At 51.8% G+C, this 23,063-nt stretch overlaps 2 protein-coding genes across 13 annotated transcripts; one reads left to right on the forward strand and one right to left on the reverse strand.

The window, feature by feature from the left end:
- Positions 1–3,651: 3,651 nt before the first annotated feature.
- On the reverse strand, positions 3,652–23,002 carry P3H1 (prolyl 3-hydroxylase 1). 12 transcript variants are annotated; one of them, XR_004350440.1, is made up of 16 exons: positions 22,470–23,001; positions 17,414–17,566; positions 15,878–16,067; positions 15,533–15,664; positions 14,547–14,686; positions 9,924–10,013; positions 9,566–9,618; positions 9,264–9,385; positions 7,460–7,587; positions 7,198–7,293; positions 6,614–6,764; positions 5,685–5,755; positions 5,367–5,484; positions 4,906–4,981; positions 4,517–4,657; positions 3,652–4,125 (listed from the first exon to the last, which is right to left on the reverse strand). XR_004350440.1 is itself a non-coding variant. In XM_032635577.1 (15 exons), the coding sequence occupies exons 1-15, from the start codon at positions 22,932–22,934 to the stop codon at positions 3,970–3,972; spliced, it is 2,181 nt and encodes a 726-aa protein (XP_032491468.1). In that variant the 5' UTR covers positions 22,935–23,000; the 3' UTR covers positions 3,652–3,969. The 12 variants fall into 12 exon arrangements, 5 of the variants coding, with proteins under 5 accessions (XP_032491468.1, XP_032491474.1, XP_032491462.1 ...); XR_004350447.1 differs by having other exon boundaries at positions 9,460–9,618; positions 15,878–16,534; positions 22,470–22,990; XM_032635577.1 differs by lacking the exon at positions 5,685–5,755 and having other exon boundaries at positions 6,614–6,734; positions 22,470–23,000.
- LOC116757761 (mitochondrial intermembrane space import and assembly protein 40-like) lies at positions 18,252–18,860 on the forward strand. The gene is given in 2 exon segments (XM_032640010.1): positions 18,252–18,262; positions 18,345–18,860. Coding segments are annotated over 2 exon segments (525 nt in total). The 3' UTR covers positions 18,859–18,860.
- Positions 23,003–23,063: the final 61 nt, after the last annotated feature.

Genomic DNA, 23,063 nt, shown 5'->3' on the forward strand with positions numbered 1-23,063 from the left:
ATGAACTGTTTCTGCCTCCCTCCCAGTGAAACCCTGGAGCGCCCTCCCTGGTCCTTGCCCACTGCCAGTCAGGGGTCCGACTCTGTTGGTTGCCGTCCAGCACATTCTCTGCAGCCACCACCTGAAACGTTGGAGGCTCAGGAGGTGGTGCTGGTCAAACTCCCCCCAACTCTGAGTCTGACTTTCCTGTGGAATCCCAGGCTCAGAATGGAGAGGACTTGTCCAGGTGGCACAGCTAGAAAGCAGTGCAGCCAGCAGTGTGGCCACCCCAGTGCCCTGCCTACCCCGGCAGGGTCAGGTGCTCTGATCTGGGATCTGTAATGCTCTTTGCATATTTCCTTTCACAGCACTTGGTGCGCTGTTCGTTTGCCTCCTTCTTGAGGACTGAAAGCATCTCCCAGCCCTACCACCGGCCCCATTTTTGTGTCCCACGCCTAACCCAGGGTGAGGGCATCTCTGCAGCACACGTGGCTGTCTGGTAGTGCCTTCTTCTCTTCCCCAAACAACCCTGAGCACTGGCTCTCTTTGGCACCCCTGCTGAGAGCTCTGCCAGCTGCCTGGGGTGCCAGAGATGGATGTCTTCCACGTCCACATCTCCCCCGAGTCTGCTGAGTTGCCTCCCGTCCCCTCTAATGCTCCCATGGCTGCTCTCCCTTCACCTCAAGCAGACTTCCCCAGGGCTGACCTGCTCATGCCTGTGTTTTACAAACGGGCCAAGCAATCACAGCATCTCAGCCCGGACCCCGCCATCACCTCCGGCTGCTGGGAGGACTCACCCACCATAATTACATTCACTTATCCCAGTTCTGTTGCCCTTGAAAACGTTTGGCCTTTCATGAGCTAAACTGAGATAGTCTGCTGTCTCTCTGTGTTTAGCATACTTTGAAACTGTGAAGGCCACCTGCCTTGATGTGGAAACTTCTGGAAGACCAGAATCAGGCTGATGGAGTTTTCTGTAATGTTGAGTATCTCCTGTGTGCTAAGCATTGTGCCAGGCTCTCTCTGAGTATTCCCTCATTGATACTCTCAGCCATCCTGGGAGGAAAGGACTGTAATCTCATGTTACTGGTGAGGAAACACACTCAGAGGTCACACAACTGGAAGTGGTGGAAGTGAGTCTGGCCCAGCTCAGCACGTGGGTGAAGCTCGTGCTCTTTCCATTAACGTGGTCCTCTCTTCATACGGCGAGTGGGTCATCCAAACAGGACACGGGATCACCAATGACTAAAGGAATCGTGACTGTCCCTATGGGATCATTCCCATGAGCATACTGACCCCCAGCTTAAAAAAACAACCGTTCCTTCGCTTCACATCTCCCTCCAGCTCATCCTGCCCCCCACAGAGAGCCAAACTCCTGAGAAGAGTTGTCTATACCCACCAGCACCACTCATTCTCCTCCCCTTCTCACTTGAACTCACTCCAGTCTTTCGTCGACTGGAACATCTCTTGCCAAAGTTCTCCCTGATCTCCGTGTCACCAAATCCAAAAGACGGTTCTCAGTTCCTATCTTGCTCAACCTCTCAGCAGCCTTAGACACCGCTGCTCACCCCCTCCTTCCTGAAACCGTCTCATCGGCTTCCAGGACTAGACCTCTTGGTTCCCCTGCTCACGGCTGGTCCTCGTGTCCTCTGTTGGACCCCACTGCCTCCAGAGCCCCAGTTGCCTGCAGCCCGGCCCAGTCTTCTGACTCTTCCTCTGTCTACACTGACCTTAGTCTCCTGGCTTTGAACGCCCCCCAAGTGCTGATGGGAACCCCCAAAGTTCTGGCTCCTACCTCCACCTCTCCCTGAACTCAGAAACCTTTTGTCTCACAGGCTCCTCGAACTTGAGCATAACACATGCAAAACCAGACTCCTGCTTTCCATGCCCCATAACCATCTGACCTGCAGTCTGCCCCGTCACGGGAAAGGGCGACTCCACTTCCCCAACTGCTTAGGCTGAATCCTTCCTTTTTTTAATTTAATTTTTATTTTTGGCCGTGCCCCTTGGCATGCAGGATCTTAGTTCCCCAAGAAGGGATCGAACCTGTGCCCCCTGCAGTGGAAGCGTGGAGTCCCAACCACTGGACTGCCAGGGAATTTCCTAGGCCGAATATTTCGTTTTTTTCGTGGCCTCTCCCAGCGCGGAGCACAGGCTCTGGACGCGCAGGTCTAGTGGCCACGGCTCACGGGTCCAGCCGCTCCGCGGCATGTGGGACCCTCCCGGACCGGGGCACGAATCCACGTCCCCTGAATCGGCAGGCAGACTCCCAACCACTGCGCCACCAGGGAAGCCCAGCCTAATCCTTCTTGTTGCTCCTCCCCATACCATCCAACTGATCAGCAACTCCTGGCAGCTCTACTTTAATGAGATCCAGAACCTGACCTTTGCGCTGGCAACACCTGATCCACAACACCACTATCTCCCCCGGGGTCTTTGCAGCAGCCTCCGTTCTGCTCTCCTTGTCTCAGTTCTTGCCCTTGTAGCCCATTCTCCACATACATTCTTCACTGAGGCCTTTCAAATGTAAGTCAGATGCTCTCACTGCCCTGCTCAAAACCCTCCAAGGGCTCTTGTCCCACTGGGTCAAAGCCCAGGTGCTCTCAGTGGCCGACCAGGCCCCAGGGACCCTGACCTCACTGGCTGCTCTGTGTCAGCACATCGGCCCCCTTGCTGTTGCCTTCTCCTCAGGGCCTGACCTGCCTTCTTTTCTACCTCAAAGGATTACACACACACATTTATGTGTTTGTTACCTGTCTCCCTTACTAAAATAGAAGCTCTATGAGGGCTGGGACTTGTTTGGTTTGACACCATATTCCCAGCACCAGCACTTAGCTGGTGCTCAATAAATAAACACTGGTTGGTTGAATAAATGGGCTCTCAGGGTGCAGGTTCCCAACTCATGACCCCACTGCATCTCAAGCCCAGGAGGGAGATGGGCTTGTGGCCCGAGGAGCTGAATCTCCAGGTCTGCTCTCACTCCGTCTCCGAGAGGTGTGTGTTGTCCTGCACATGGAAGCCCTGAGGTATGAGGCCCCTGAGGCCAGACATCAGAGCAGGATGCATGTGGCCGACACGGGGGCAACATGCCAGAGCACTGCTGACCGCTGCTAGCTGCCAGAGAAGGATTAGTAATAATCCCTGCCATCCACCCAGAGCGTTCCAGTTTACAAAATGCTGTCACGTCGGCGTCGCACGTGGGCCCCACAACTGCCCAGAGGTGGGCAGAGCAGCGATTATGGTCCCCGTTATACATATGACAACCGTGAGGTCCCTGAGGTTAAGGGTCTGGCCTGAGACTGCACAGGAAGTGGCCAAGCCGGGTACAGAGCTAGGCCTCTTCACACCATGCCTGCCACTGCATCCTGCCCAGAGCAATTTTTTTTTTTTTTTTTTTTTTTTTTTTGCTGTACGCGGGGCCTCTCACTGTTGTGGCCTCTCCCGTTGCGGAGCACAGGCTCCGGACGCGCAGGCTCAACGGCCATGGCTCACGGGCCCAGCCGCTCCGCAGCATGTGGGATCTTCCCGGACCGGGGCACGAACCCATGTCCCCTGCATTGGCAGGCAGACTCTCAACCACTGCGCCACCAGGGAAGCCCCTCCAGAGCAATTTTTATCAAGTGAGACCTCTGGGGCCAATGGGCATATTTCCACTCTGAACAAACCACCGAGTAAAAAACCACGAATCATTTATTCTTTGGTGGTCTACACAGGCACTTAAATACTGTATTGCTGTCACGTGGCTGCCTGTGCAGGCCCCCGGAGTGGCTCTGGGCCTGCGTCCTGAGCCCTTGGTCAGGCCCAGGGGGAGAGGGCCGTCCTGCTATGTCCACTCCAAAAGCGGTAGCACCATGTGGATGGCTATGAGCAGAGTCCCCTCAGCTGGGGGGCAGACCTAAGTTCCCCACCGCTCCTCACCCGAGGCTGGCCAGTCCAGGGTGCAGGACAGAGTTCCTCACGTGGGTCTGATCACCGTCCACGTGTGAGCTGTCAGAGCTCATCCTTGTGCCCTGACTCACTGCTGGAGACAGACCCCTGTACGGGCTTGGGGAGCCCCTCCTGGGCTTCTTGGGGCTGTTCATGGGGGAGGTCCGTCTCTTCTGGGCTAAAGAGCATCTTCACCAGGTCATCCGCCTGCACCCTGTCCTGCAAGGACAAACCCCTGGCTGTTCAGAGAGGCCTCTGGACCAGGCACTCACCATCTCTCAGGTGCTCTTCTCCAGTGGCCTCCGAGCTCATCGTAATCCCAGCAGGTCCTACTCCTTGGGCAGAGGCAGCAGAGGTGGTACCCAGCGAGGGACCAAGAACCAGGATCACTCCCCATATTGTCCCCACTGCCCCCCACCTGGAGCCCCATTCCCAAGGCAGGAAGAAGGGCCAGGGACCACGGTGGCACAGTGCCGAAGCGAGGAGTCTCTCTGGACTCCCAAGCCCAGTGCTTCTCTCACGTCTAAGCATCGGCAGTGGGACTGGGGAAGGTGGAAGCAGAACAAGGGCCCTGCCAGGAACAGGTCACAGCAGCGCCAACTGCTCTCACCCGCTCGCTGTGTCGAGCGTCCAAAGTGAACCACAGGGCGATGGCACAGCGCTGCCCTCTGGTGACAGCCTTCACTCCATGTGGGTTTTCTGTGCCCGAAGAGAATCCCACGGCCCTTCCGCACTGGGGCTGCACCTCTGCCTAAAGGGGACGAAGAGGGGGGTACACAGGACAGAGACCATAACCTGCCTTCAGAAGGGACATGGGGTCATTCAGGTCCAGGAGGGGATGGCTCCGCTGCCTGGCTTCCCAAAGACCAGAGCTAAAGAGAACAGGCGACTAGGCAGAGGCCCCCTGGTTTGGGGAGGGGAGTGCTGGCCACCAGGAAGGCCCCCTGCACCCTGAGGTTCTGTCTCCCCTCCCAGGGATGGGGACAACGGCGCACTCACCGTCACGGTCTTGGCATCTAGTTCAGTGAAAAAAAAGTTTCCTCCGTCGAAGTCTGCGTTCAGGTAAAGAATGGCACTGGGAAAGGCAGAGAGCACCTCGACACCGACTTCCTCTTCCCGCCCCTCAGACACCCACGGCTCCAGTGCCTTTATCTCCAAGTGCTCCCAACCAGCAGCAGGAGCGGGGGGGGGCCTTCTCTGAAGCCTCATGGACATGACTCCTGACCTTCCCGCCTCCCTACCCTCGCCCCTGAGAATCCACCATGCCCTTCTCTGGGGTGCTTCTGTACCAAGTCTACCTTTCCCTGTCCTACTCTCACACTGCTCTGTAATGATTCCCGTGTTATCTGACTCCCAATCCAGAGGATCCTGGACGCTGGGAGGAGCTGGTCCCAAACACGCATGTGTTGGGGGAGGGGGCAGGGCACAGGGCCCTGGGGGCCTCAGAGCAGAGCTGGCACCTGTAGTCCCGGAAGGTGTAGGCGGGGGGCTCCTTGATGCACACGAGGGCCTCCGCGTTCAGGATGCAGTTGTCCACGTGGACGGGGTGGCTACCGTCCTTCCTCTCGGCCTGTGCCTCTGCGGCCACGGAGACACACGTTAGTACTGGGGCACCTCAGGGGACACTGCAGCTCTCCTGCTGGCATGCGAGGGCAGGGGGGTCACTGCCAACCAGCTTCCCTTCCTCTGGTTGGATCCACGCTCTCCAAGTCTTTAGACACAGAGCAGCAGGCCTAACCTTAAACCCTTAACCTCGGTGAGTAAAAACAAGGCCTCACCCAGCCCTTCACCGCCTGCCGACTCTTCCTGGCTTCCTGGCTTCCCGCTGCCCAGGCCCCTGGGCCCCCACCTGGAGGACGGGACACACACAGTTGCGAGTCTGGCACATTCCTTGGGTGTGCCCAGATTTTGATAGAATTCCAAACTTTCTGAGGGAGAGTAAAGCCCTCTAATCTCTGCTGCCCATCAGGGTCATATCGGCACCAGGGGCCGCTGAAGGCTCTGGCATGACAGACCCGGCTGTGGGTCACGTGTGGTTCCTGGACACTGGCCGTGCCTCACCCCTCCTAGGGAATGCAAAAGGGAACATGACAGAGGGAGAGTGAACGATGAACAACCTCCAGCCTGCCCTAACTTGTAAAGTAAGTAGTTCTCTCAGAAATTTGGTATTTAACAATTAGTGACAGAGAACTTGCAACGCAGATCATGATTTACCTAAGGACACCTGTATGCCCAGTACCAGCGTTGAGAACCACTGACTTACAGGATGCAAAATACTCTTGAATGCAGCGCTCCGTAATTTGGCTTCTGAGGACCTCACCAGTCTTACGTGGCTGCCCCCCGTCCCCCCTTGACCGTACGCTCCAGAAGTGGCCGCTTTCTTAGTCCCCCAGCTGCCGGCTGCTCGATGCCTCCACTCCTCTGCTCAAGCTGCTGCCTCCGGCTCCAACGTCCTCCCGCTGCCCCGTCTACTCCACAACTCCCATTCATCCTGCGCAGCTCTCATCACCTCCTCTGGGAAGCCCTCCCGACTCCCCGGGGAGACTGACTCGAACTTCCTCTGCTGCACTCATCGCAGTGGTCTACGTTGGTTCCCCAGCAGGATGAAAGGGACCATATCCTGCTCTCCTCCGCGTCCTCCGCATCCAGCTGGTGCCTGGGTGGGCAGTGTGTGCTGCACGGGGGCTGCGGGTTGAGGGAGGCCCACCTTCGATTGCGGTGCGGCACACCAGGTGGGAGTAGGAGAAGTAGAGGGGGCTGTCCAGGTGGAAGTAGGACGCCATGACACGCCGCACCTTCTCCGTCACGTTGTAGTACAGGTGAGCGCTCTGCAGAGGAACCTTCCCTTCCTGTCCCAGCTGCCGAGGAGACCAGTGGTCAGCTACGCTACACGCTCCTCTGCGGGCCAACAGAGACCATAGGGGCGCCAGGCCCTGCTCCTCGTGCCACCAAGGACCAGTCCCTCTGCTTCCCATACACGACTCTCTGCCATCGCCCCCTCCCCTCGCCTTCACATTTCTCTTTATGAGTAACCTGCTCAGAGGTACAGTGGTTCTTCAGAAAGCGCTCTCAAGCTTGGGGTATCAGTCTTGCTTGCTTGCCTCATTATTACACTAATAGCCATGGTTCAGAAGTCAAGCTCACCCAGCATGGTTTATCCTGCCTCCGTGGCAGCTGGAACGCTGACAGGCGGACACTTTGACCTCTCCTACCACCATCTCCAACTCCTCCCCAGAGCCTGCGCGTCCCCCTCCCCCTTCTCCACACTCTAGAACAGAGTACTGACCCTACCTTGAGGGCCTTGAAGACAGTGACGCCATAGAACTTTTCGCTGGGAGTGTGTGGGGAGGTCTGACCCCGGTAGCCATCTCCTAAAGTTGCTGCTGCCTACGAGGCCCCAAAAACAGGTGGAGTTAGCCAGGCAGCTGAGGGCCCAAGAAGAGGTGGTCGACTGCCCGCAGCAAGGGGCAGGCAATCGTTCAGCGCCTAAGAGGCACCTAGTCAGGGGAGGCTGGGCCCTTAGGGAGATGGCATGGTCACCGGGTTCCCTCACATTGGTCAGTCTCTGCAGCTCCCGGCACTCATCCTCAGAGATTACACCATCCATCACCACCCGCTGGGAACCGTTCAAGACTTTGGAGGTCATGGTGAGTCTGATACCGTCATAAAGCAGGGGGCCACCTGCAAAGCAATAACACCAGCTAAATCCAGCAGCAGTTCTGTCCAGACACTCTCCATCAGATATTGCCTTGCTGTAACGAAGAGAAATTCCAGTTGTTTCCCGTTCACCAGAGTAACCTCCCGTTTGGTCGCTTCCAAAGGTAGGGTGGTCCAGAGGATGGAACTTAGAGCTGAAGGGCAGGAGATCCAAGTCCTGGTCCACAGCTGTAGACTCCTGGGCTTTCACACATTGTTGAGGAAACATCATAAAGACGTTCCTAAAACATGAGTTCAGGACCAGAAAGAACTGGGTTTGACTCCTGGATCCTCCACTTACTAGCTGTGTGACCTTGGCAAGTTACTTAACCTCCCTGAGCCTTATCTCATCTGTAAAACAGCATCTACCTCGTAAGTTTGATATAAAGAACAGTAAGACAACTTAAAAGTTTAGCATGATACTTGGCACCTAGTAAATGCTTAAAAGTTTAGCTACCATCATATCATCATCTATTTAAAATGAGGATCTTACAATCTGCCCAACCCACTTCCCAGGCGATTATGAGAATCAAGAGAAATAACAGGGTGAAAGCTCTCTGAAAACAAAGGAATGCTGGACAAATTCTTTAACGTGCTAATCTCATTAAATTAAGCACTTGTTAATTGAAGCAACTGTAGAGTAAAGGCCAGCCTTTCTCTCTTCTATTTCTCCTGGTGTCTCCCTGTGCTGGGGACATACCAGAGACCCAATTCCACTCCATCTGTTATTTACTGAGGCCTCAGCATGTGCCAAGCACTGTGCTAGAAAAGGCAAGGGATTAACACCTGAAGACAGCACCTGTTCCAACAATTACACAAATGACCAACACAAGGCAGACCTTGTGAAAGTACAAAGGGCCTTGGAAGTTCAACAGAAACGGGGGTGGGCATCCCAACTGGCCTGGAGTTTAAGAAAGGCTCTGTAGGGTGGATCTGAGACGCCTCACGGGGAGAGATGATGCGAAGTGTATAGGAGGAGGCACAGGCCTGAACAAAGACTTGTGAGCAGAGAGAGGCCCAAGGACAAAGAGAAGGTATAAATGGGGAATGGTAGAACAAACGGTTACAGGGGCAGGCAGGGAGGACGGCATCAGAGTCCCTGTGTTTGGAAGACTGCTCTAGCCCCCAGGTGGGAAGGGGCAAGGACAGATTGGAGGAGGAAAGATGAGTGCAGAGAGGAGGGGCTGGGGGCCTGATGCACGCCTGAGGCCATGGGCCAAGAAAAGGGTTGGGGAGAGAGAAAGATAGCAGAGTCCTAATTGGCAGGACCCCCCCAGAGGACTGGAGGGGATGGGCAAGGGGGGACCAGAGGAGACCTGAAGATTTTGAGGCTTGGTAACAGGACAAATGATGGCAGCTGGGAGAAAACAGTTTGGGGGTGAGAGAGGACAAGTTTTCTCCTATAAATACTTACTGAAGCAAACTAAACTAGTGTCACTGTGACTCAGGAGTCTTACTTCTTAACCAAAGGCCCATTCTCAGTGCTCTTTGCAGGTGGAAGTCCCGTGGGTGAGGGAAGAAGGGCCACGCGGGGGTGAGCCCTGACCCGTGCCAGCTCACATCCTGAGGCTGCTCTCTAGGGGAGCTGCCCAGCTAACATGGGGACCACCAGCCTTGCTGCCTCCAGGACAGCCGAGGTGGCCCCACGCTCGTCCTCTCACCTTCCTGGGTCAGCCTGTCCACGTCCAGCGACTCCTTGGTCTTCTCTTCCACGAGGGTCTCAATCTCCTTCATAAGGTTTCCGATCTCCTGGGAGATGCGGGCGGCTGTTTCCCGTTCTGACCTGTGAGCACAGCCAGTCTGAGGGCTGTATTCCAGGGCCAGCCCAGGCCCCCACCCCAGCTTCCCAGACTGGACCTGCCCACCCCTTGCCAGGAGTTCACATCTGCCTCTGCCTGGGCTCAGGGAGCCTCAAGTGCTTCATCACACCGATCCAATCATGCAGTTTCTTCAAGGCCCTCACTTCTGTTTCTCTTGCAGTCTCTTGGGAATCACCTCTTCTGGAGTCCATGAATCCTAAAAGCAGAGTAGGAAAAAATGAACAGTGTCGGGTGACCTGCTGAATCTTCCAGGTCTCGATGCACATACTAGGGCCTACAGGGAATCCACCTTCTCACCGGCCTCCTTTCAGGAGATAAAGTGAGAGGTCTCTGGAACTGAGTCACCTGTACCTGGCTGCCCAGAATTCCCAGTCTCTCGTCCACGCAGATCTCCTGTTTGGCTCAACCCCGCAACGGCCCTCTCCCCAGAGGCACACGGTGTATAGCTCAGCCCATCCCTTGCATCCCCGCCCCACTCCAGCTCCCTGCACCCTGGCTCACCGGGTCAACAAAGGGAATTCCAAAAACGTCATAAGCGAAGAAGAGCAGTTCTTTCTCCAGCAGGCTTCGCTGGTGGTACTCCTGGGCACTCTGAGGAAACGCAGTGGGAGGGACGCCCGGGCACTCAGCCCTGCCGCTGACTCTAGCCCGCACTCCCCACCCCTACGTGCCACACTGTTGCCCCCCGTGTGACCCGAGGCTTCCTCTCCCACTAGCACTAGTGTGTCCGTCCCCCCGTTTGGGACAAAAGTCTCACGTCTGTGCTCAAGGGTTCCTCTTGCCTGACACAAGCAGTCCCTCTGAGGGTGGCATAGCCAGGCTTCCCTTATAGGGAAACAGCCCCCTTTCCTTCCCCTGCCGTTAATCTCTGAGGCAGAAAACCTGAGGATTCTCAGGAAATACTCTTTAAGGAAGGAAAATTACTCCTTCTTAACTTCCACAGGAGTTCAACACACAGGGGAAGAAAAACCTAGGTGTTAGGTGACTCCTGCGTTATTCATTTAATCTTTACAGCCACCTTGGAGGTTGATGAGATTATCTTCATTTTACAGACAAAGACACTGAGGTACAGAGGGGATATGCAACTTGTTTGAGATGACACTATAGGAGGTGGTAGAGCAGGGACCTACATCCAAGCCTGGGTCTCTCCAATCCTAAAGCCCATGTGCTTTTTCCTATGCCATCTGCCTCCCCTCAGACTTGGAGTGGACGGTATCCCTCCCGGGAGTTGGGCCAGTGCAGAAGCAGCTGGGTCCAGCATCCGGCCATTCCCACACGTGCTCAGTGGTAGGGCTAACCCAGGGCAGGGAAACTAAGTACCTTCTGGGGTCACATCTTTCCCTAGGTGCCCTGCTAGTCTCCCAGCAGCAGAAGAAGGAAGGAAAAGAAAAAGAAGACATCATCAGTTGAAATAAAAGATGAGGGCAATAAGGAAAACTTTAAAGGCGTCAGTGAGGCCTATATCACCTCTTGTATTTACCCAAGAGGAAGATGGAAATTTTCTCCTAAGGAGTTTAAACAACTGGCCTCCCTCACCTAGTACTGGACACCAAGCTAGGTATGTGTCATCTCCTTTAATCCTCTCCAACTGCTCTATGAGCCTGCCAGGGAGCAAGTCCCACTTCTACCATTTACTCATTCAACACTGATGTACTGAGTATCAGCTATGTGTCAGAACTGTGCTGGCACTGGAATAAAGCAGGGAAACAGAGATTCCGGTCACCATGGGCAGCCATAGGCTGCTACGCAAGTTAACTCATTTCCTGGAGCCTAAAAGTCCTCATCTCGAAAATGGCAAGAATAGCGGCCACCTCACGGGGTGCCTGTGATGATTAAACACGATGATGGGTATAAACCACCTAGCTCAGTGCTTGGCCTGGGACAGGGCTCAACAGATGTTAGTTACCTTCTATCCAGAAGGGCAGTTCTAGTTAGAAATGGTAGACTGACCACTTATTTTCCCTTTCTGCCCCAGACTCACTAATATGACTATAAAGGGTCAGGGGGAGGGATCTTAACCAAGCAAAGAGACTAGGAGACGCGCCACCTCAAATTCAGACGGTCACCATCTAGCAGCCCAAGAGGACAACGACAAGGTAACCAGTCTCCATATGGGAGGGGGTGGCAAGAGGAGGGTTATTAGAGACTCTCAGGATTGCGGATCCAAGAAGGAAGAGCCTTGGTTTTCTTTTCTTCTTTTTTTTTTTTTTTGCGGTACGCGGGCCTCTCACTGTTGTGTCCTCTCCCGTTGCGAAGCACAGGCTCTGGACACGCAGGCTCAGCGGCCATGGCTCACGGGCCCAGCCGCTCCACGGCATGTGGGATCTTCCCCGGACCGGGGCACGAACCCGTGTCCCCTGCATCGGCAGGCGGACTCTCAACCACTGTGCCACCAGGGAAGCCTGAGCCTTGGTTTTTAACTTCAGGGTAGGTTGATGACCCCACCTCACTGGGTTGTTATGAGAATCAAACGAAAGAAAAGCTATGAAAAATTTTTGTAAACTATAAAATGCCACGCACATTTGAAGGGTGCTTATTTTCCACAGTAAGCGCCACACAACCAGAATGGGAGCTCTGTTACTGCCGCATCATCCACCTGCTTCCCCCAGTGAACAGAGGAAAAATGAGCCACCCTGGGCTGGAGTGTGGGCAGGGCAGGAGGCTGTGAGGGCAGAATCCTGCCACCCGTGTGCCCCGCGGCCAGCGCCGTGCACGTGTCTCCCAGGCTGGGAATGTGGTGCCTAATTAGACACTGAGAGGAGGGAGGCATGAACCCCCTGGCCCACCGCCAGTTCCACCTCTCCCCTCCTAGAGCCCCCCACCTCACTCAGGCCTCGGTGGCTCTCTCTGCACCATGATGGCCTCCGGCACCTCCCATTCTGAGCCCTGCCCCATCACATCACATCAGGCTGCTTAAAACCCTTTGACGGCTCACCACTGCCTGCCTCACACAGTAGGGTCCAAGGTCCTGGAGAGGCACTCAAGACCCCTCAAAAATCTGACCCTCCTGGGCCTCATTGCCTGCAACTCCCCAGCACCATCTTCCGTTCACATGGGACTGTGGTCCAGGTGCTTTGCATATGCTGTTCTCCATCTAAAAGGCCCTTCTCTGACTCGTTCACCTACTGAAGGCTTTTAAAACCAATTGTCAACACCACTGCCTCTTGTGAAGCCTTCCCGGACCCGCCAGTTGCTTACTTTTCCTCCGTGCTCCCACTCTACTATGATATTCACCACAGCATTTTACAAATCTTGGATTGTACACCTTTCCAAGGCGGTTTTAGATGGCATTCAAAAAGACATGAAAGTAGTACAAATGTAGCTAAAAGAAACCCCCGGAGTATCGATAGACATAAATAGAAATGTTCAGTCCTCTCCCACCTAGCCCCTGACCCACAGGCCCATGCCTGGGGGTGGGGGGGTTAATCCTGATGAACAGTTTCTTACCAATCTGTGCAGAAAGTTAAAAAACTTCAAAATATATATGTACTACCAAAAAATGTAAATAGAATACCACTACAGTTCTATGTCTTCTTTTTCTTTACCTAAAATTACATCATGGAGACAATTTCATATTGGTGTGTAGGAATCCACTCAAGCAACATAATGGTTATCTTGTACGTCACTGAATGAACGTGCCAATTTTATTTAACCAGTTCCCCAAATTGATAGCACTGAGCTTGTTTCCAGTTTTTTGCTTTTAGCGGCGGACTTCTGATGCACATCTGTGCACGGTTACCTTTGCACGCTTGTGTAGTACAGCCAAGGGTGAATCCCCGGCAGTCAGATCTCTGGGTACATGAACAGTACAGTTTGCAGCCCTACCAACAGCCCAGGTGTGTGCCTGCTTTCTCACCTCCTACGTGTGTCCAACAGACTTGTTGCATACACAACTGAGGGGCCTCTAGAGTAACTGTAGCTATCTCACTTTTTTTTTTTCTTTGACAAAAGGAAAAACTGATCCAAAGTTACAGCTATTTTTAGACTGTAAGATTGGGTTTTGGAGAGGCCAGCAGGACACAAGTGATTGAGGGCCACAGTGACAAGCCACCCCATCTCAGAAGGTGGCAGAAGTTAGAGGTAAGAAAACCCGCCACCTGCTACTTATGTACCATCAGCAAGACCCCTGTGATGCTACCTGTCCACACAACACTTTGTACAGCACCTGTCGGCCCACTATCTCATTTGACCCTCGCACTTGTCCTGTGTTGAAGACAGAGCAAGACCCATAATCCTATTTTACAGAAGGAGAAAATGAGACTCAGAAGGGCAGTGCAGCACGTCTAAGATTCCACATGATGTGTCAAAAATCACATGGCTAGTAAGTAGAGGAGCCAGGACTTGAGTCCAGATTAGTGACTTCAAATCCACCTCATTGTTCTGGGCTCAAGAAGGAGAGGACCTAGGGCCTGTGCAAGGCATATGTACAAATATCGAGGTTCGCAGTACTGCACTTCATTAAGTTAAAAACAGAGAACTTTTCATGTTTTTAATACAAAAATGATACCCATTCACTGCAGGGAATTTAGAAAATATAAAGGAGCAAAACACAAAAATCACCCATAATTCCAGAAATAGCCATCGTGAAGTGAACAGCACAAAGTACAGTCCCCCTGGCAGTGCAGGCGTGGGCCTGCTCCCACTTCAGTGCCTTTCGTTTTAGTCTTTCTATTACATAGATTTTTTTCCTTGTTTGGGAGTGAGATGGGTATAATGCTGAAACAGGGAGAGACAGAACAATGGCAGAAAGAAGCGGGGGCGGGGAAGAAAACTGAGGCAGAAAAGAGGTGAGTGAAAAAAAAATTTAGCGTGAAGTAGAAAATGACATATCTTGGCCAAGTCAAGTCTCAAAGTGGAGGTGCTGAGAAAGGGAAAGAACACGGCTGCTTTGCAGTTCTGCTTTTCCCTGCCGACTCGGAGCACAGACTTCGGGGCCCAGATTGTGCTAATTAAGGTACTGGCTTATTCCCCACTTTCTGTGCACTCACACCCACCCAGGCAACCTGCCCCCCCCGCCCCCCAACTCACTGCCCGAGCAGCCCCGGCTCTTCCTCCTCTACCCCACTCTCTGCTTTCTGGTCTGGGTTCAGCTGGCAGCCATCCAAAGTAATGCAAGTCTCTCACCTCACGGGGGCCGATGGATCTGGCTTGCTCTTCTCCAAGCATGGCTGTGTAGTAGGCCAGATTCTGGCTCATCACCTCATCATTGGGGAAGAAGAGGAGATAGGTCTTGGCACATTCAATGGCCTGTGTGTAATTCCCAACTGCAAAGGGGAAAAAATGGCTGAGAAGAAAGCATCGAACCCTGGGTACCGTGAACCGCCTAGTGTTCAGTCTCAGCACAGCTCGAGGCAATGATGACGTGGCAAGGTGGCACCAGCTACATAACACGACTGCCTGATTTGGCGGGAGAAGTTGCAGAATAAATGATAGAACATACGATTGATTTTTAAGGTGCTCAGTGTCTGCAAGTAATTCAAACATTGGCCCTAATATTCCCAATCAGTAGACCAATTTCAGGAATATTCCCCCGTCTTCCTACCTTTTCTTCCCTATGGATTTTCAGAAGAGAACGGAAGATTACAATAGCAGATTGTCTCTTTGGCAGAGTTCTTGTTGATATGTGTTGGTCTCCTCAACCATAAAAGTGTATATTCTTGAATATGCTGTGATGTTTAGCACACAGTGGGGACTCAGTAAAGACCCACCGACTTGTTGCTTTTCTGGATACTGACAGCCCCCTCACCCCACCCCAGAGCATCAGTGCTACATGAGGGAGAAGGGCGGGGAAATGCCCTGTGAGCTGGTTTAAATGGAAGCACACCCTTGCCTTTACTATAACTTAACTCAGGTGCAAAATGAGATTATAAATGTTATAGAGGGGACCAGAGGGTGAGGCCCTAGAGTCTCCCTCCCTCAGCTTCTCAGGCTGCTGGTACCGCTTCTTGGAAGGTGGCTTGTAACAAGGTATTCAGGGATCACCTGGCATGGTGCCTGCCAGAGCCCAAGAGAGAAACCAAGCAGCCTGAAGAAGCACAGTGGCCATAATGCCTGCCTTCCTTGCTTTTGGCTCAGTGAAAAGCAGCTGAGAAAGAGAAGGGAGGCCTTACTGTTGTAGTAGGCAAACTGCAGATAATCATAATGCGATGGGAGGAAGTCTTCAAAGGGCTTCTCTCGACCTGGGTGCGAAGCAAGCTCCGTGACACAGTTCTGCTTACAGCTGAGGACCTGGACGTAATGGTCTGAAAGGAATCGAGGAGGGGGAAGAACCATAAGGTCAATTTCCAGGATTCAAATGCTGCTTAAGATGAACAAATTCAAGCGGAAGCAGTTTTCAGTCAGATTCCCGGATTTGAGAGATTCAGGAACGAGGCTGAAGACGCTGTGTCTGCAGAGTCACGTTGTTGCCCTCAGAACCCAGAGGCCTGGCCGAGGGCTGGGTTTGGGGCCCGCACCTGTGATGGCCTGGAAGAGGTCGGCGTTGTATTCCAGGTAGTTGTATCCGTCGTAGTCATAGGGCCCTTCACAGAGGGCACGGCACTCCTCGTCTGCCGCGAAGTACTCCCGCAGCGCCGTCTCCAGGTGGGGCACGGCTTCCTGCAGCTGCTCCTCGGAGTAGAGGCGTACTCCCAGCCGAAACTCATGCTACTGGGAGGAAGGGGTACTCAGATGCAGGGCAGACTGCGGACAGCCCTCCCTCCTTGCCCACGGCCACCTCCACGGGCATCCCCGTAGCCCTCTCAGGTTACGGATGGAAAGGGTGGCTGCTACACAAAGAAAGCCTGCTGGAAACGGTCTTTACTTAGTCTTTACATCTGACTTTCTTTGGAAATTTGAAAACATTTAACTCGATCTACTTGAAAGATATATGGTAATTCACTGTCATTTTCTTGCACTTTTTTTGTGGGGCTGCAAGTTTTCAAAATAAAAATTTAATAAAAGAAATTTTAACTCTTAGCTATCAGAATGTGGTCTGAGGTGATGAAAGCAATCTTTCTAGCAGTAAGGACGGATTTGGGCTGCTGCAGCTGATTAGAGACTTTGCTTCTGCTCTCTGTGGGACATGGCTCCCTTCTTGCGGACAATAACCATTTTCATTTGTCACAGAATCACTAAAAAAGAAAAAAAAGAAAAAAATCCAAACTGTGTAGAGTTGTATAATGTACTAGATGTACACAGTTTACTTTTAAAAGTCATTTTGATGTTGTTTCTAATATGCCTATTTCTAAACTACAACATATGCCCTTTATGAAAATGCTATATCGGGACTTCCCTGGTGGTCCAGTGGCTAAGGCTCTGTGCTCCCAATGCAGGGGGCCCAGGTTCAATCCCTGGTCAGGGAACTAGATCCCACCTGTAGCAACTAAAGATCCCGTGTGCTGCAACGAAGATTCCCCGTAGGCCACAACTAAGACCCGGCGCAGCCAAATAAATAAACATTTTAAAAAAATTCTATGTCATCATAGACAATATCTCTTATGGGACACAGACTTTTCCTGCTAAATAAATAGAATAACAACATTGAGGAATACTGTACCACTCACTGTAGTGAAAAGCAAAAACCTACATGACCAAAAAAATTTGACAAGTAAATGAATACGATGTGTGCCTAAGACGGATTGTCATGCACCCACTAAACATTGTGTTTTCAAAGAAAATTTGAAGACATGAGAAAAGACGCATCAGCACCACAGGTTAGTTCAAAAGGGACGATGAAAAATACATGCACGATATGACGCCAAATTAGGTTTAAAAATTAGAAATACCGGAGACTTAAAAGATAGGCCAAAATATCAACTACTGGTTTTCTGAAGGTGGCACTATTATAGATGATTACTTTCTGTTTTTTACGTATTTGCATTTTTCTAATGTTGTACAATGAACACACATTACTTCTGTAATCAGAAAGCAACCCTAGTGAATGTCACTATAATAAAAAGAAAGAGCGAGAGAAAGGGATAGCGTTTTTTTTGTTTGTTTTTTGTTTTCACCATGTGGGGTTTGGCCTCAAGATCCTTGAAGTCGGCTTCCTTCACCCCAGACATGGTTTGGTAATAGTCCAGGTTCTGACGCATCTCCATGTGCTCAGGATTGCCCACGAAGAAGGTATGAGCTGCTGCTACGGCTTTCTCCAACTTGTTTATCTAAGGGTGAAGAACAAGAACATGGTTGCCACATCCAAACCTTGATGGTTTGTGTCCAAATGTGCAGTTCACAGTAAACAGGAAATCCCCGCCTTCCTGAGCCTTCCACTCAGTGTGCCTCAGCCCCTGCCAAGCCCAGAAAACACACCTATTGCAGGAACTACATACCAGAGATTAGAAGCAGGGGGCCCTGGGCAGGTTTTCAGCTATTTCCCAAATCAGCATTAGAGATTCCTCAAATTACAGGAGGCAATGCTTCAGAAGTGTAAACATTCTATTCTAAAACAAGGGTGGTATTGTAGGGGGAATGCTATGGAAGACTGACTGTCTAAATAATAGACTCTTGAGCTTTGGATGAGGCGACTAAGCTGAAGAAAGTCTAAGGAGTCAAGGATTAAGGGGTAGGGGAGAAAGAGCAGTTAACAATTAGACCATGCCAAAGAAGTTGCCTAGGGGGGAAAAAAATATATATATATATATTATATATATATATATATATAATGTATATATATATATTTTTTTTTTTTCCTCTGCATACGTGTTTTTGACACATTCAGGGAAAAGATGGGTGGCTGAAAAGTCTTAAGATCCTATACAAAATCTAGACATGGCATCTTCTGACTTTTCAAAGCCCAGGGCTCATGAGGTTAAAATAAGTGGCTATACAGAAATCTGAGGGGGGAGAATGTGCTACAGGTAACAATCATGCCCATAGCAATGGACTCCAGCATATCAAAATTATACAGCTTCATATGTAGAATCCAAAATAAATCACTAGGTGGGTCCGCGCGGGTCTCCAAGCCGCCTGCCTGGCAGCGGAGAGGTCACGGTGTGAGGCCGCCGCCAAGCGCCGCGAGGTCGGAGTGCTGGGCTGCACTGTGGCCTACTGCAGGCAGGAAGGGAAGGATCGAATCATATTTGTGACCAAAGAAGACCATGAAACTCCAAGCAACGCGGGGCTGGTGGCCGACGACCCCAACGATCCGTAAGAGGAGCACTGACGGATCCTGCCCAATGGAGACCTCAGCTGTAACTGCCCGTGCCTTGGGGGCATGGCCAACGGCCTGTGTGGGAAACAGTTCAAGGCAGCCTTTTTCTGCTTCCACTGTAGCACAGAGGATGTCAAGGGGTCGGACTGTGTAGACCAGTTCCAGGCCATGCAGGAGTGCATGCAGAGGTACCCGGACCTCTATCCCCAGGAGGAGGACGAGGAGGAGAAGCCAGCAGATCGATTAGAGGAATCGGCTGCTTCTGAGGTCGCCGCGACCAAAGAACAGAAGGGGTCCAGCTAATGAAGGCCTGGGGCGCTGGGCTCCAGCCTCCTTCAGAGTATATGAACCTCTCCAAGGAAGTGTCTCTCCCTCTGTTGTTCTGTGCGTGTAATGTACAAAATAACGTATTGTGCTGATCAGGGGTCTTGGCCCCTTGACATATACACTGAAAAATGGGTTGTATGTATGTGTAGCTCACATGAACCTAACAGCGAATGTAGCTGCCATTTCTGAATTCTCTTCTCAGATTGTCCTGAATGTTGCCACTTTGAAATAACGTGCTGAATAATCCCAGCAATCAAAAATCATTATCTGAGAGTGTCTCTTGTGAGCGAGCTGATTTATTCTGATTCATTGTATCCCTTTTAGTAGGTTTTATACCCAGTTGGAAAGTGAAATAGAAACAAAACATCTTCCTTTAAAAATGCTGGAGCGGGGCTTCCCTGGTGGCGCAGTGGTTGAGAGCCTGCCTGCCGATGCAGGACACACGGGTTCGTGCCCCGGTCCAGGAAGATCCCACATGCCGCGGAGCGGCTGGGCCCGTGAGCCATGGCCGCTGAGCCTGCGCATCTGGAGCCTGTGCTCCGCAACGGGAGAAGCCACAACAGTGAGAGGCCCGCGTACTGCAAAAAAAATAATAATAATCCTGGAGCAGGGCCATTCCTTGTAGAAGAGGCAGGATGATCAGCCCTTGAGTATTTGACGAAGTGCTATGCTTCATTTCTGATATATTTTGGTCTCCAGTTTGCATTGAGCTCCAGGTTTTCTACGTTTGGAAAACAGAGTTTTGGACCCTCTGAGTGACTCCCTTTGTAAGTGAAGAGAAAGGCTGTTTTTTTCTGTTCTTGTTATTCCAAAAGCCCTGGTTTGGGGTCTATGTTCACACTGGCTCTGTCTCAGCCTGTTCAGATGCAATGTTCTTGAGAGGTGGGGACCTAATCATTACCAAAGTAGCACCCGAGAGAGGAAATGGTATCAATTAAAAGGAAAACATGATTTTTACCTGAAAAAAAAAATCATTGATGATCTAATGATTAATTACATAGGTTGTGGTGTCAGACTGGTGACAAAGGTAGGTTTAATTATTCACTTGTTGAGGCTTTAGGCAAGTTAAAGTTTACTCTCTAAACTCAGTTCTCTAATCGGTTATCTGAAGATAGTACTCACTACCTCACAGGATTGCTGGGAAAGTTAAATGGGAGGATATATATCCAGCTTCTAACACATGGTTCTGGGCACATATTAAGTGCTTAATAAATGTTAGCTCGGGCTTCCCTGGTGGCGCAGTGGTTGAGAATCTGCCTGCCAATGCAGGGGACACGGGTTCGAGCCCTGGTCTGGGAAGATCCCACATGCCGTGGAGCAACTAGGCCCGTAAGCCACAACTACTGAGCCTGCGCGTCTGGAGCCTGTGCTCCGCAACAAGAGAGGCTGCGATAGTGAGAGGCCCGCGCACCGCGATGAAGAGTGGCCCCCGCTCGCCGCAACTAGAGAAAGCCCTCGCACAGAAACAAAGACCCAACACAGCCAAATAAATAAATAAATAAATAGCGTTCCCTTTAAAAAAAATAAAATAAAATAAATGTTAGCTCAATAAATGTAAATCCTAGCACATTAGTAATATGCTAAGAAAATTATTTTTTCTTTTCTGATCATCAGTACTAGTAAATGCACACTAAACAAGAAGTCAGCCCTGGCTGTGACCCCCAAATAGCTAGATGATCTACGGTCAACAGTCGCCATCTCTGTACCTCAGTTGCCTTAATTATAAAATTAGAAATTCTTTCAAGTCTGTCCCTTTTATGGATTGATTCTCTCTCCCATATCTTTCAGCACTGCTCTTGCCTTTCTCTGTTCTCCATCTCCACACCCCTCACCCCACCCCCAGCCCTTCTTTACCCTCTAAGCACGAAGCACCTCATTTCTTTCTCTTATGTGGACAACTGAAGTCATCTCCTAATGGTTCACCCTGCCACCACTTTCTCCTTCTCCCAAGGCCTACGTCACATGGCTTCCAGAATTAGCATTCTACAGCCCAGTTCTGACGATGGCTCCTTGAAGCCTGCAGAATTCTCTTCCCAGTCTGGCCCCACTCTATCGTGAATGGCCATCCTTCCTCTCCTCTAACAATATTTGAGATCAGCTTCAAATGTCACCTCTTCTTTCAAGTCTAACTTCTCTGACACAAAGCTAGATTCCTCCTCCTTTGTGTTCCCACAGCTGGATGTACATACCCTTTCAGTAGCCCTTACTACTAAAGTGACTCTTAACAGCAAAGCAAGGTAACACAAAAAAATATAAAGTCAAGCATTTTAATTACCTGTACAAGAACTGGGATGTAGTAAGTATTCAATAAATGTCAAAGAATTTTAAAAAGTGCTGTTAAGTGACATGACCAAAGACATAGCCCAATTATTTTGGTTTCAAGTCCAGCACTCTTTTGGGAAACTAGGAGGAATGGACCAGAACTGTGTAAGCATAATGCTTGTGGAAAGGTGGAAATTTGAGGTCCCCAAGATTTTCTAAGTCTCTCTTTAGGTTGAATTGAAGGTCTGTTAAACTATGGATATAATAGATACCCGGCACAGCTCTTTCTTCCTTTTTTTTTTTTTTAATTAATTAATTAATTTTTGGCTGCGTTGGGTCTTCATTGCTGCGCACGGGCTTTCTCTAGTTGCAGCTAGCGGGGACTACTGCTCGTTGCAGTGCGCAGGCTTCCCATTGCGGTGGCTTCTCTTGTTGCGGAGCACGGGCTCTAGGCGCGCGGGCTTCAGTAGTTGTGGCATGCAGGCTCAGTAGTTGTGGTGCACGGGCTTAGTTGCTCCGCAGCATGTGGGATCTTCCCAGACCAGGGAACGAACCCATGTCCCCTGCATTGGCAGGCAGATTTTTAACCACTGCACCACCAGGGAAGTCCCTCCTTCTTCCTTTTTTCCCCAACAAAATGGGCTAATAACAGCACTTACTTTACAGGATATTGCCAGGATCTGGGCAAATGAATTAATAAACGCAAAGTACTTAATAGTGCCTGAAAGTATGTGTTGGCTCTCATTATCATCATAAATCAGAAGCACTCCAAATCTATGTATACACTTGGAATTAAGGCACTCTGGAATTCCTAAAAGTACTCATTTTCTTTGGAAACCTGACCAGCCAGAGGGTCCCTTACAGGGAGGGGCCAGACAGCCTCTACTGGCGACGTGGCAACCTCATGTCCTGAAAGAAAGCTGTTGCACTCGGGCAGCAGGAAAAGCATCACTGAAGAGCGAACCGGAAGGAAGATACTGTAGAAAGGTCTTAGCTTCTCACTCGGTAACTTACAACAAAATTAGGATCAGAGACCCAAGCTGTCGCTGTAGTTCCCTCTAAGAGGCCTCTCGGGGAACACAAGACCAAGTTTTGCTTGGTCTGTGCCTTAACCCCGGCTGGATCTTTGGGGTCACCATCTGCCTATGCGAACCGGCGAGGCTGGTCTCCCGGCAGGGTCTCTGCTCTCCCTGGATCCGGGAAGAGCTCCCTGGCCAAGACGCCACTTTCCCTCTCCGCGAGCACTTCCCTGGCCCCCCAAGTTCCCCCGGGCCAACCACACCCAGAAGGACCCCGGCCGCCCCGGGGCCCAGGCAGATCTGCACCTTGAAGTAGGCGACCTGTAGGTAGTTGTATGGGCTCCGCTTGCTGAACTCCAATTCCAGCTCCTCGCTGAGCGAGTGGGTGGCCGACGGCCCGAGGCAGCGGCGCAGGCAAGCGGCGCGGCGCAGCAAGCCCCCGAAGAAACGTAGGTCGTGCAGGGCGGCGGCGCCCGAGGCCTGCGCCAGGCTGGGAGGCGAGTCCGGGTCCAGCTCCCATGGGAGGTCGGCGGCACACCGGGTGCGGCAGCGCAGGCGAAGGGCGCGCAGGGCGGCCCGCGAACGCAACGCTCGCTCCATGCTCAGAACCACCCCGGCCCAGTCACCGCGAGCATAGGCCGCGGTCCCCTCCGCGAAGAGCAGATCAGGCGCCGTCATGTCCCATTCCGCCTCGGACTCCGCCTCGGCCCGGCAGGCAGCGGTGGCGACCGCCAGCAATGTGGTCAGCAGCCTCAACGAGCGCGCCGCCATGGCCGCTCAGACCTAACGGGACCGCTGGTCACCGGCCAGGGAGGCCAGGGAAGCCCGAGTCCCACCCCCGGGAATCCCCGCCCCGGAGTGAAGCCCCGCCCCGAGTGAAGCCCCGCCTCCCAAACCCGG

The sequence above is a fragment of the Phocoena sinus genome, chromosome 1 (genome assembly GCF_008692025.1).
Source record: "Phocoena sinus isolate mPhoSin1 chromosome 1, mPhoSin1.pri, whole genome shotgun sequence".
Classification (NCBI taxonomy): domain Eukaryota; kingdom Metazoa; phylum Chordata; class Mammalia; order Artiodactyla; family Phocoenidae; genus Phocoena; species Phocoena sinus.

What these genes read in the sequence shown, in the direction of transcription:
- P3H1 (XM_032635563.1), bottom strand. Translation starts at nt 22,934, where the DNA reads ATGGCGGCGCGCTCGTTGAGGCTGCTGACCACATTGCTGGCGGTCGCC. An exon ending in TTGAGGCCAAACCCCACATG is followed by an intron (nt 16,068 to 17,413) that starts GTGAAAACAAAA and finishes TCCTCCCAGTAG; the next exon opens with CATGAGTTTCGGCTGGGAGT. An exon ending in TAGATGCCAAGACCGTGACG is followed by an intron (nt 4,658 to 4,905) that starts GTGAGTGCGCCG and finishes CGTCCCCTTTAG; the next exon opens with GCAGAGGTGCAGCCCCAGTG.